Source organism: Anarhichas minor, unplaced genomic scaffold (assembly GCF_050575085.1).
Source record: "Anarhichas minor isolate MPS153535 unplaced genomic scaffold, ASM5057508v1 ptg000003l, whole genome shotgun sequence".
NCBI classification, from domain to species: domain Eukaryota; kingdom Metazoa; phylum Chordata; class Actinopteri; order Perciformes; family Anarhichadidae; genus Anarhichas; species Anarhichas minor.
The window spans coordinates 13,302,391-13,315,162 of record NW_027466449.1 but is presented as its reverse complement, the minus strand read 5'-3'; the positions used below and the strand labels follow the sequence as shown (position 1 = coordinate 13,315,162).

Sequence of the window (12,772 nt, the reverse complement as noted above, 5' to 3'; positions counted from 1 at the left end):
TCAGAGCCCCGTCACATACATCTCCATGCCGTCGTTGAAAGTGAAGATGGTGGTGGTGCTGGAGGTGGCGGAGCCCTGCTTCAGGTCGCCGATGCTCTCGTACAGGTTCTCCCCCGGCAGCAGCAGGGCTTTAGCGGGCAGGTGCTGTAACTTGGGGGTCTGCTGCGTGGGCGGCGGCGGAGGGGGCTGCTGCTGCTGCAAGGGCTGCTGGGCTTTCTTCCTCCTCGGCCGCAGGGTGGCACACGTGTTGGGGGGCCTCTCTCTCTTCCAGGCGCCTCCACCTTCCATGTTCTCATAGGCCAGATCGCACTCCTCTGTCCCGATGGACTCGTAGCAGTGGTCGTCGAGGGGCCCTCCAATGGCTTTGCCCTCCTGAAGGGCCCACGTCTGGGGTTTGACCACGACACTAAACCCCCCGTCCCGGTCTCGGTCCCGGTCACCGCGACCCAAGGTCCGGAAGCCAGGATTGGCTGGGGGAGACCCGGGTACAGCTCGCTTCTTCTTTCCTGGTTTACACACCTTCGAGTACATCTCAGCCACCTGCAGTCAAACAAAACATTACTGAGATTATGGACTGTGGAAAACACTTTCAGGAAGTTCACTTCAGAGTTTTTGTGCTGATGCAATATTTCCAAAAACATCGAATTATTCCTTTAACCATTTTTAAATATTCTGTTTGCTGCAAGCTAAAGAGAATAAATAAACAGTTTCTCAAACTGTGACTCTTACAGGTACATGTCCCTTTGCTTGTTTGTTTTTTTACAACACAACAAAAAAATAAATGCATTATGCACTATAGAAAATAACACAATATAGACCAGTGATTAATGGTAATACAACGATCAAACGAATTGAGCAAGGACTTACATCATTTTTGGCTACTATTTTTGAATTATGTTTAATCTATTTTATTTTGAAACTGAATATTTCTTTGAGGATTCTTGAGATACCTCATGAAATGAGATACCACATTTGTGAAACAACCTCTTGGGTTTTTAAAAGATCCCGAGGAATTTATTTTTCACAAAAGCGAATGCATATATATATATATATAGCTCAAACCCACTGGTAATACTCTACACTAGAGGCACAAACTGAGTTTAATAGTGATATAATTGAGTGGAGTGCTGGGTCAAGCAGATACAGAATTGGTAAACTGTAAAACAATGTGTAGAAACGTTCATATTAAAGCTACCTCATAGTAAATTTAAGGGGAACGTTGTGATCAGGGAGCTTCAACACAGTCATTTAACAAATAAACTCGGTTGATGCACAGACTGAAGAGTCGTCGCTCACCACAGCAGCAGATGGTTGTATATTCTCCACTGTGTGAGCACCCAACGGTACCAGGGCTTTATTTTGGTGCATGAGCATCTCCTCATCCTCTGGTGGCTTCCAGATGTACTGCTCTCCGTTGCCCATAAACATCACTTCCTGACAACAGAACCACAAATTACATTTGGGGCAAATCTAGTCACATGTTCATGTCTTCTATGAGTATTTGTGAGTATTAAAAAAAAATAAAAAAAATGCATTTTAAAACAGACCTGATGGGGTTCATAAAAGACAAATTAACCACTTTAAACATGCATAAGTGAGCGTTAGAAATCTATTGGATGGATTACATACAGTATTGAATAGATTTTCCCTGAAATGTGGCCCTTGTAGCGAGAGAAACCACATGCTTCTATTCTGGATGACTCAATTTCAACATGTTGCGTCATCCACAAGAAATTCAGTGGCGAACAGCCCTGCAAGCAGACAGTGTATACACATGTAAGCCTGTGAACTGTGCGTGTTGCTGAACTCGGGTCACAGCAGATAGCACAACCTCGCTGACCTCACGCAGGGCAGCAAATGGTCCCCCACTGTCACCTGGAGGGGAACACAAAGCCTTGTGTCCACAGCACGAGCAGGCATCCTGCCGACACTCCTGCTGCTGCGGACGTACGGGGGAGGTGACACCCCTGCGAGCAGAAAAAAAACACCCCACTATCCCCAAGAAATATTCGACAAATACACACAGCTCACTGCCTAGATTTCAAAGTAAGGACCACAGAAGTGCAAACGTATCACAAGACCGTGCATGATGACGCCGAGTGCAGCGAAAACTGCAGCGTTGGCACGGTAACAACCGTGTGGATCCTCTGCAGCAGCGTGAGGGAGCTGGGAAGCTTCCCCCTCACTAAGGTGACAAAAGACACATTGTCTGTGTAAAGTCTGACAAAATAGACAAATACAGGAAGGACGTTTGTTGTGTTGTGCTTTTATTTTGGGGTACTCCTTATTCATCACTCGGAATTTCGTGGTGCGCACACCTGAGGAAGCAGCCACAGGACTCCAGCTGATGTCAATTACCTTGTTAGGCGAACAGAGAGGAGAGTGGGTAGATCTTCTGTGTTGAATTTGCTTTTGTATGGGAGTTCTTCAGTTTATGCTGCATATTATTTAATCTGGATCAGGTGATACTCGTTTGTATTTTGTAAGGTTAAGTTGTAAATATATTACTTTAATTTATTGTTCACGGTGCAACGTCTTAATCTGCTTTGTATGATCGCCTCTGCTGCTCCAGTCAGACCCCTGGTAGAACCTCTAGCAACCCTGCTGAGCTGTGATCTCCATCTCCCCCTCAGGTCATCACCTCTTCACTTTAGCCTCATCCCAATAAAACTGAATCCTGTTCACCTCCGCAACATCATGAGATGATGCTGTCCAGGGCTGATCACAAAGATGCGTAGTTGTTTATCTCCACCGGGAGGATCATGGATCCTAGCAGTGCACACACTGTTGTACCGCAACTCAAGTCGCTGCTACGCGGCCAGCCAGCTTGGTGAGTTTAATTTTGATTTTGGAGCGATTGTATGACATGATTTTAAACAACGACTTTTGAGCCGATTGCCTGCATACATCGCCGCTTGTTTTTGAGTTTGAATGAACTGTGTTTGAACGTCACCTTACAGCCCATCGGATGTGTACATCACTGGTTGTTATTTGGCTCACTTCTGATTGTTTTGTTAAACGGTGACAAAACTACCTGTACACACAATGCTTTACCTTTCTGCAGCTCGGCTTCTGCTACGCAAGCAGACAGCTCGGTGAGTTTAATTTAGTTAATGGCGAGATTGCATGAAGTGTGTTAAAAGATGACTTCAAAACAATCGCCTGCATATGTTGCTGCCTGTACAGCAGTGGTTGTTGCAGAGCATCTTTTCTAGTTACCTTTGTTTTGAGTGGCATCAAATACAAGTTCACCTCTTTATATGAATATCCATCTTTCTTTTTACGTGTTATTTATGTGAGAATTCATGTTTTTCTGCCTTGATTCTAATCTCCTCCCATTAAAAAGATAATCTGTGTGTATAAATGTCACAATGTTAAAACCAAGTTCACCCCAAACAACAACTTCTTTGTACTTCAACAATCTTAATATAAGGTTCACTTACTAGCTTTTCCACTTTCAACTGCATCTCATGGTCTTCATCAGCGTATGGAGTTTGCCCAGTTGTCATGGAGATGAGATGCAGCTGAAAGCGCTGGAGAAAAGCTTTTCGTAAGTGCACCTTGATTTTACTGTCACACTATTGCACAATATGAAATGTATGAACTTTAAAGCTCAAGAACTGTTTTGTAAACAATTTTTTTAAATCATCAAATAAAAAGTTACTCTACCAACCTTTGGGAATGCCGGGACATTGAAGGCGTCCACGTTTCTACGCGGCAACTTTGTGCTGTGCGGGTGTGGCGGAGGAGGGGCCGGATGTGACGGCGGGGCGTGTCGTGGAGGCGGCACCGGCGGCTCCCCCATATCCGTCCCGCTGTCCCTCTTTTGGGGAGCCTTTTCGGCCTTCCTCAGCTTCCTGACGCACGCGTACTCGGCCGTCTCCGGAGGGTGAGGGTGAGGGGGAGACATGACCTCGGACTCGGTTTCGGGCATCCCTCCTTCCACGTCACCGTCCGGGTCCGGGGGCGCCGGGGTGTTGGCGGGGACGGCCGGAGGGGCCGGGGTGTCCGTCTGCCCGGCCCTGCCTACCATGGCGTACAGGGCATCATCAGTACGTGTGGTGGAGGAGCCTCGACCCACTTCAGAGTAAGTGTGCTCTCCGTCCTCTCCAGAGGGAATCTGGGGAAGCTGCCTGCCTTGAGAACGAAGGTCAGAGTTAGACCTGCGGGGCAGACAGCCCATGCGGGACCTTTTTCTTTTTTTGATGCCTCTGAAAGGCAGATTCAGGCGGATGCCCACCATAAAGCAGAACTCACATACGTTTACTCTCGTTGTACTGGACAAACATTTGTGAACATGAATAAATCTCTCTCTTGGTAGCAATAGAAAATCTGGAGCTGACAGTAAACTGGGAATAGCTGTTTGAGAAAACGTGTCCAAATTGACTTCATTCCACTGCAGTGGAAGCAGGACAAGTATGAAGCAAGACATATGCTTATGTTTCTTCAAACCCTCTCGGGCTACTGTCATAGTGCCCACAAACACAGCTCCCTGTTGACTGTCAGCGATGGAGCTCCAGGACTTGTCTTGGCTCCTCTGATTTCTGTCTTTGAGAGAGAGATATGCACGTTTATAAATCAAGATTGAGCAGTCCAGTGGAAACGAGTTGTTATTGTAATGTGAATTCTGTTTTAGGGTAAATTACAGAAGGGTTTTGCATGAATTTAGGGCCGAATCAGATACGGAGAACACCGAGGAACGTGTGCGGTTACATGATGCGAATGTTAAATGTTTACCCTAAATGTTTATTTGCATTATTAGGGGTTTGTAATGGACGCCAAGTCTGGCAATCATGAATGAAGATGAAACAAATCAGAATATGCTTCAGTTACATATATTTGTAGTGTTCATCTGCCGCTATATTTACTTATTGATTTTCAGTTGTCACCATTTTCTGAAAACCTTTTATCTCAGCTGTTTGTGATTTTCATGCCATCAAACAAACTGAAAATGAAATGCTTGCAGTGGTGGAATACAAGTACATTTCATTAAGCACCATTTTGAGGTTATATATTACTTGAGTATTTCCATTTTATGCTATTTTATACTTATAGTTTACTACATTTAAGAAGGAAATATTGTACTTTGTACTACAATTTATTTGATTACTGGTTACATTTACATTCAACAAACCATGCATACATAATATGATGCAATACTATTCTAATCTATCCAGCTGTATACAAAGTATCTCAAATTGGCTGCACATTAAACTTCAACATTAAAATGCTCTTACATGTATTTGTTAGTGATAAAGTCAGGTGTTTTACTTGAAGTACTTTTAGACCATGATGTAGTACTTTTACTTAGTACTAAGTAAAGGATTTGAGTACTTTTGCCACCACTGCAACTTTCAACTTCAATTCTTCTAATATCTCCTTTGATGATGGAAAAGGTGCTTTGTCATGCAGCTAAAACAAGAACAGACTGTTTAATTCCATTAAGGAGATGCAAGGTTTTCACCAGACGACAGCCAGGTTCCGTTCAGAGCACAGGTCAGGATTTATATGCGAGAGATGCACTCACTTTTGCCATTGCAGTTCATCTTGTTCATCTCAGTGTCTGATTTACTGATGGACCGCAGCTTCGACTGCCTGAGTATACCCTGATGACGCACACAACACACACACACACACACACACACACACACACACACACAGAGGTCCAGTTAAAAACTAATTAAGACTGAAGAGGTGTTCTCTGAATTATGTTGTTCCCTGGTCAATTGAGTTGCTTCAGCTACCTCTGCTGCAACACAAACAAAACATGGAGGAGCTGATACCTACCATGTCCATGAGACGGTGCTTTCCACCCTCACCGGGAACATTGTGTGTCTTCCCCTTCCTGTGGTAAACACAACCGCTCTGTCACACAGGTTGACACTTACTACAGTGATGCACTTGTGTGTGTGCGTGCAGAGTTGGAGTCACTGTCCATGTGTGTCTGAGTCATCTTGTGTGTGTGTGTGTGTGTGTGTGTTTGAGAGAAAGACATTACGGGAATATTTGCATATCTGCGTGCCAGTTGTGGTTTATTTGCTCAAGTACTGTACTGAAGTACATTTTTGTAGTAAAAAGTATTTATACTTTACTTGACCATTTCCATTTTAAGCTATTTTATACTTCTACTCCACTACATTTCAGAGCAAATTCAGATTTTAGATACAAAATATATTTCAACTAATGGATGTATTATTATAGGTTAAACTCCACAATAGTACATGTTAAGTAGTTATCAGCCCCTTTGCCAGCTGCAGCAATAAAGTGATGTACACATGAATGCATCAATTAAATGTAAGATTGTGACTGCAGGACTTGTAACAGAGTATTTTAACACTGTGGTATTGATACTTTTGCTGAAGTAAAATAGCTGAATACTTCTTCCACCACTGGTCATAGGGGACATTTTACTGCAGTACCTTTTACTTTGAGTACATTTAGCTGATAATACTTCTTTACATTTGCTTTAGTAAGATTTCTAATGCATGCTTGTAATGGAGTATTTTTACATTGTTGTATTGGTATGTTTTGCTTCAGCAAAGTATCTGAGGAATTCTTCCACCACTGGTGCTGCATGTGTGAATGAGCACATGTGTGTGTGTGTGTGCACGGTGCCTCACCTCTGGCAGCCCACGCAGAGCACTACGATGAGGATCGTGACAACAAAGGCTGAGGCAGCAGCGATAGCACCCAGCAGCAGGACCTTGCCGTAGGGAGGAGCCGTGAAGTTCAGCCCGTCCTGCATGGAGGCCATGTGGGAGCGCTGACGCTCGCTTGCTCTCTCACACACACACACACTTACAACTCATCCACGCAGGGAAGAGCCACGGTCTCACTGGGATCTGCAGCGACAAGGCACAGAGCGGTGCTTAATTACAAAAATGATCTAACCCTTACCAAAACGTTAAGTAGGTTAACAAAGCAGCGGAACCAGAAGTTAACATATTCACAGTGAAGGGAAGGAGCAGTTTGGGAAGAGGAAAAGTTAGAATTCCTGTCCAGCACAGAAGCAGTGAAGTGAACAGACATTACGCCTCCGGCATGCGTTTCCGCTTTACCTTGTTTGATGGATTACTGAGATATTGTGTCACACTTATTTAGACTTCAACCGGATACCTGCTCACCAACAACAATTTGCAGAAATCCGGGTCTGCATAGCATAAAAGTGAACTAGTACTTAAAGTAATCCAACTATTCTACATGTAACACTTTGAATAAAGCAGAAAATATATCTGAACACTGAGGGCTGATCTGTTTGTCAAGCAGCTGCAGCGATGCACATTGTGTAAATGCATATTTCCAATCAAACAAGAACAAAATGCATATTGAGAAGGTACAATGAGTCACATCCAAAGCTGAACATGCCAGCAGGCGGAGAAACCTGAAACACTGAAGGAGACGAGTATGAATGCAGAGCGAGCAGACGGAAACATCTTTCTTGCTTCTCCTTGCTGCTTGCCAGACAATTTCACATTTGGCAGTATTATGTTTCAAATAAACAATAGAAAACGTGGCGCCACAGCAAAAAGACCAATCAACAAGCCTGTTCTAATCTCTGTCAAATCATGCCATCTGTCTACTGTGACAGTGTGTTTATTCGTCACTTGTCCATCAGCAACAACAAGACGGAGCGGCAGACTGCAGGAAACATACTGCCTGGTTTTGTCCAAAGTCTTGTTGTTGTGGGGATGATACTTAACTGTCTGTCTACGTCTGTCCAAATGCCTCTTGTGTATTTATTCAGCTTATGACGACAGATTTTTACCCCAAACAAAATGTTCCATGGTGGATCTTGTGCTTTAAGACAAACTTTTCCTCAATCCTCCTTGCCAATGATCAAATCGGATGCTTTACACAATGTGTTTCAGTCATGGCTCCTTTCCTTCCAGACAGAATTTAATCTTCACTGTCCAAATCACTATTTGTCTACAGTCTGCTTGGCACAGCATTGGACACCTCAACACTGCTGCTGTTTTTTTTTGCAGTACAGATCTGTAAAGTTTTAAACGAAAACGTATTAGTGTGGATGTAGCCTTAGTGAGGCCTAATAAGGATTCAAGCAACCCAAGCATGAATTGCTGGTATGCTCTTCTCCGTTCTTGCCTCCTCTTTGCTAAAATCGTATTCATGACCTTGTCATTTGGTTAAACTTAATTTGGGGTTCATTGTGTTTTATCCAAGATAAATATTACTCTCTAAAACTGCCCAAAAATGATATAAATCAACCAGATTGTTGCACATGTTTATGTTTCATCCATGTATTCCTTGAGTGCAAACAGGTCTGTATATTTAGGCCACACACAGGCAAGTGAGCAAAAACAACTTTTGTTAGAATCCATTTTCTGTCACCCGAACGGGCACATTTATAAATGTTTATAAAAATGTATTTGTAAACTTCGATCCTTCAACGTGTGCAGCAAGATGTTGGAGATGTTCAGTCTGTTGTGGCCAGTGCACTTTACTTCTCCGTAGTCTGCTGGGGGAGCAGCATTGGAGCCGGAGACACCAACAGACTAAACAAACTGGTTAAGAAGGCCGGCTCCATCATTGGCTGCAAACAAGACTATCTGGAACAGGTGGTGGAGAGGAGGACACTGAAGAAACTATTATCCATATTGGATAACCCGGACCACCCTCTCCACCACCTACTGCAGGGACAGCGGAGCACTTTCTCCAACAGACTGGTCCAGCTCCGCTGTCACAAGGACAGATACAGGAGAACGTTCCTGCCCTCTGCTATAAGACGTTATAACAAATCACCTCTGGCCAAATCATCCTTCACATGACTACAACACCGCTACACTGTTGTTGTTTGCTGTTGGTGATCCTTGCACTACTGCTTAGTTATCCTAGTTAGTTCATTTAATACCATTCTATTTCATTGTATATACTGTGGGTTTTTTGCATTTTCTTATTTAATTTTCTTAAATTTAATATGTTCTGCTCTGTTATTTTATTGTATTGTATATATTGAGCATTCATACTTAATATTTTTATGTTTACTCTGTAACTTCGTTTGCTGCTGCTACAAACAAATTTCCCCCTGGGGATGAATAAAGTATCTATCTACAAATATATTCTGGAAGTCACTGATTATTTAAAAAAAAGATGCAAGTTCAGAAGTGTTACAGTACAGTATGTTTTGTGCACCATCTTTCACAAGAGTAAAATCCTTCCGTCTGTCTCGCCAATATATTCTGCACATCTCGCCAAGACTGGCTGCATGTGCTCTATGCACAACAGCTTTGACTGCTCAATCTGGCACACATCTGATCTAATGTCGCACTATTTCTCTGTGTTTTTTAATTTTCTAAAACAGCCATTTTCTAAAATTCTCTATCTCCTTAGAATGTGACATGTATCCTTCTCTCACTAACAATCTCCAGCCATGATCTGCTGTACTTGGACACAGCAGTGCTTTGTTTGGAAGCCGAAAATGACCGCGTTGGAAATTCTTTTTTATGCCGTTATCTCGAGATCACAAGTTAATTATTTAGTTATCTCAAGACAAGGAGCTTTGTTTTTCTCGAGATAACGAGATAACAAAAGGTTGTTTCCTTTTATTACTTGTCATTTTTATCAGAGATCAGGAGTGTAATGCCAGCCCGGCTGCAAATAGTATGTTGTAGTATGTAGTACGTATGTTGAGGCATGAATCCTTCCCAACAGTAAGGGTCTTAAGACAAAATCGGTTTTGCAGGAACAAAAAACACTTAGAAAAAATAAGAAAGTCACACTCCATGCATCCCTGGTGCGAGAGATGCAAGGAAGACTTGGGATGCACCTTTTGAGTGACATTTCTTAGGCCAGGGGGCCCCTGACACTTTGGGCCCCTGGGCCTGTGCCCGGTTGGCCCCCCTCGGTGGTTAGGGATAAGGGTTGGTTCAGGTTTAGGGGGAAACAAACTGTATTTTGCTGAATTCATGGCAATTAGTGGGCACTATCAAGAAACAAAAAAAGATAGAAAAATACTTTTTTTTCTCAAAGGAGAACACAAGACAAGTGACTTACTAAGCATACATGCATGCTTTAACAGACAAAAACAAAAGGGATGTAAGTTCAGTTCAAGAGAGAAGTGAATGATTAGTAGTTAACATTTATTAGGAAAGACAATGGTCTCTCAATGGTCTCTCCCAATCTCCTCGACGAGGAGATTGGGAGAATTAATATAGAGGCAAACAACTATTTGCAATGTAAAGATATAGTGCAGTAATGTCTACCTGAGCAGAGAATGGAGTCGCTCTCCCTCTGTGTGTGTTATAATCTGAGCCTTTTAGTGCATGTGAACGTGTCCCACTGGCGAGCTAACGGCCGCTGCTCTGTGCTGCTCTCATATAACGCTAACAGCTGATACCTCTGTTCCGACCAACGGCGTCATCGCGGAACCGTACCCCCCACCCCACGATTCCCCTTCAGGTAAACATTGTTGGCTCTATCAGCACTGTTGCTGTAATTTGAACTGTTAGCCGCTGGCTCAACCGTCGCCCTGTTGAGAGCCGTTGAGAGGCAATAAATATGCTCCCAATCTCGTATATTGCACCTTTTAAAACAGCTCACTAGAGGGTCTGTTAGCTATAATATCAGTGGCCAGCGCAGGAAATTCCCTGCTAGGATGCGCAATGATCTGCGCTGTCTCTATTTCAGTGATGACGTTTAGTCCATGTGGACCGTGTTTATTTTGTTTTGTTAATATTCCTTCTGTGAAAGTATTCTATGACTGTAGATATCAGCGGAGACAGGACAGAACATTATATGGTTCTGCACGGACTTTGGAGTAATTTGCATTTCTTTGATGAGCTCCAGCCACGAACCCAACTGCTCACAGCATGAAATCCAATTTGCACCACATTTCAAACACAGACGTCTTTGTGGTTATTTGCGCGCTGCTTGTAGTTTGCTTTGTAAGTTCAGGGCGCCCTGACCAGAAACAAATGCTTTGTTTCTTGATTCAAATTAACCTCATGTTACTTGGCTATTAATATGATCCAAGTCATATTTCACAGACCTATTTAAATGCCACCAACTCATCCACCAGTGCTTCACCTTCAACTGAACACTTCCTGAGTGAGTAGTCTGAAATATGACGTTGGATTTAAAGAACGATGTGCACCTCTGAGACAATGATCATTTAATTTGCAGTTGCAACAATGTCAGTGTAATTACATCTGTGCTGATTTGACAACAGAGCCGAGGAGTAGAGATGGAGAGGGTAATGAGAGAGAAGAAAGGGGAAAAGGTGGAGGAAAAGAAAAGAGAGAGAGAGAGGAGGGGAGGAATGCGTGGGAGTCATGTGGCAGGTGTTTGAAGACGCTGAAAGCAGATGATGAGAGGAGGCTGTCACATTTCCTAACAAGGTTCCCCGGCCTTCCTTCCGCTTCCCTATCTCATTGAGTGTGTCCGCACCTCCCCACCCATTCTTCTCCCCCTCTATCCCCCTCTATCCCCCTCTATCCCCCTGCCTCCGCCTGCGGTGATCAGCCGGAGTGACGCCTCAGCACTGCAGTGTAATCTCTGGCCCTAGAGCTGCCTCACATGAGCCAACCAATTGGACATAGCGCTCAGAGCAGGAGCAAGAAACGGCCCTCCCTTGGCTGATTTTTCTGCTAAACAAAGCCCCCTCACCGTCAGCCACATACAGATCCCCCCTCCCCCCCTCCAGCCTGTGGCACTCAGTGTGCTCATTACAAACTACCAGCGAATACCTGCAGGGGCGGATTTGCCAGGTGTTGCACTGACGGTGTTTCACAGACCAGAAAGGAGAGAGGTGCCGTATGTGGCGAGGAAACTGGAGCGTCATTGGTCATTAATATCTGGTTTCCTGAATCACATGCATTTTATAGTCAATTAAAACAAAGTAAGTTAAATACATAAAAGTGTATTCTTTAGCTTTGGGAACAGTATATGCAACACAACAATGTGTTTGAAAGCTCTCAAGGCCAGTAGGTTAAGTGGACCTTTGAGATTGTGTTGCAGATTTCTATTTATTCTTTGTATTCTCTTTTCTCAAGTGACACACAGGAGACAAGCTATTACTATTATTATTTTTGTATCAATCATTTGTTCTACAAAACACAAGAGACCAGTGAAAAATTACCATTGCAGTCTCAATGTCATCAAATTAGCTATTTTGTTTGAGCAAAAATCGCACACTCACAAATGAGAAGATGGAACTGGGGAATGTCATTTTTTAGAGCGAAAATTTCTAATCGAACATCAATAGGTGGGGATCGTTTCTTTGTTGATCGACTAAACACTTAAAGGTGCAGTGTGTAGGATTTGGTGGCTAGCGGTAAGCTTGCAGATTGTCCGTTCTGGGCTACTGTAGAAACATGGCGGTGCAACATGGTAGACTCCTGTACAGAAGGCCTTGTGTTGGGTACAGGTGAATACATGAATGGATGAAAGTTTGGGTCACAACAAGTACAATGTGAATGACTGTAGAGCTGCAATGATGAGTCAACAGAATTATTTTGATGACTGATTAATTCTTTCAGTCATTATTTAAATTAAATTGCTGCATGACTGCAGCTAACTTTCACCATTGATTAATCTGTTGCTTATTTTCATAGTTTTTTAATCGATGAATCGTTTGTTTATAAAAAACCAGAGTTTCCAGAGCTCAATGAGACGTCCTCTTATTGCTTGTTTTTTTTCCCAATCAACAGTCCAAACCCCAAATATATTCAGTTTATATTGAGAGGAAAGTAGAGAATAGAGAAAAGCAGAAATCCTTACATTGGAGAAGATGGAAAGCCATAGAATGGATGAATTT

General features: G+C 43.1%; 1 protein-coding gene across 1 annotated transcript; it reads right to left on the bottom strand.

The window, feature by feature from the left end:
- LOC142960712 (uncharacterized) lies at positions 1 to 6,790 on the bottom strand. Its single transcript, XM_076102693.1, has 7 exons — positions 6,621 to 6,790; positions 5,788 to 5,845; positions 5,528 to 5,606; positions 4,485 to 4,548; positions 3,674 to 4,163; positions 1,297 to 1,434; positions 1 to 540 (listed from the first exon to the last, which is right to left on the bottom strand). Exons 1-7 carry the CDS (start codon positions 6,752 to 6,754, stop codon positions 1 to 3), a joined length of 1,503 nt encoding a protein of 500 aa, XP_075958808.1. The 5' UTR covers positions 6,755 to 6,790.
- Positions 6,791 to 12,772: the final 5,982 nt, after the last annotated feature.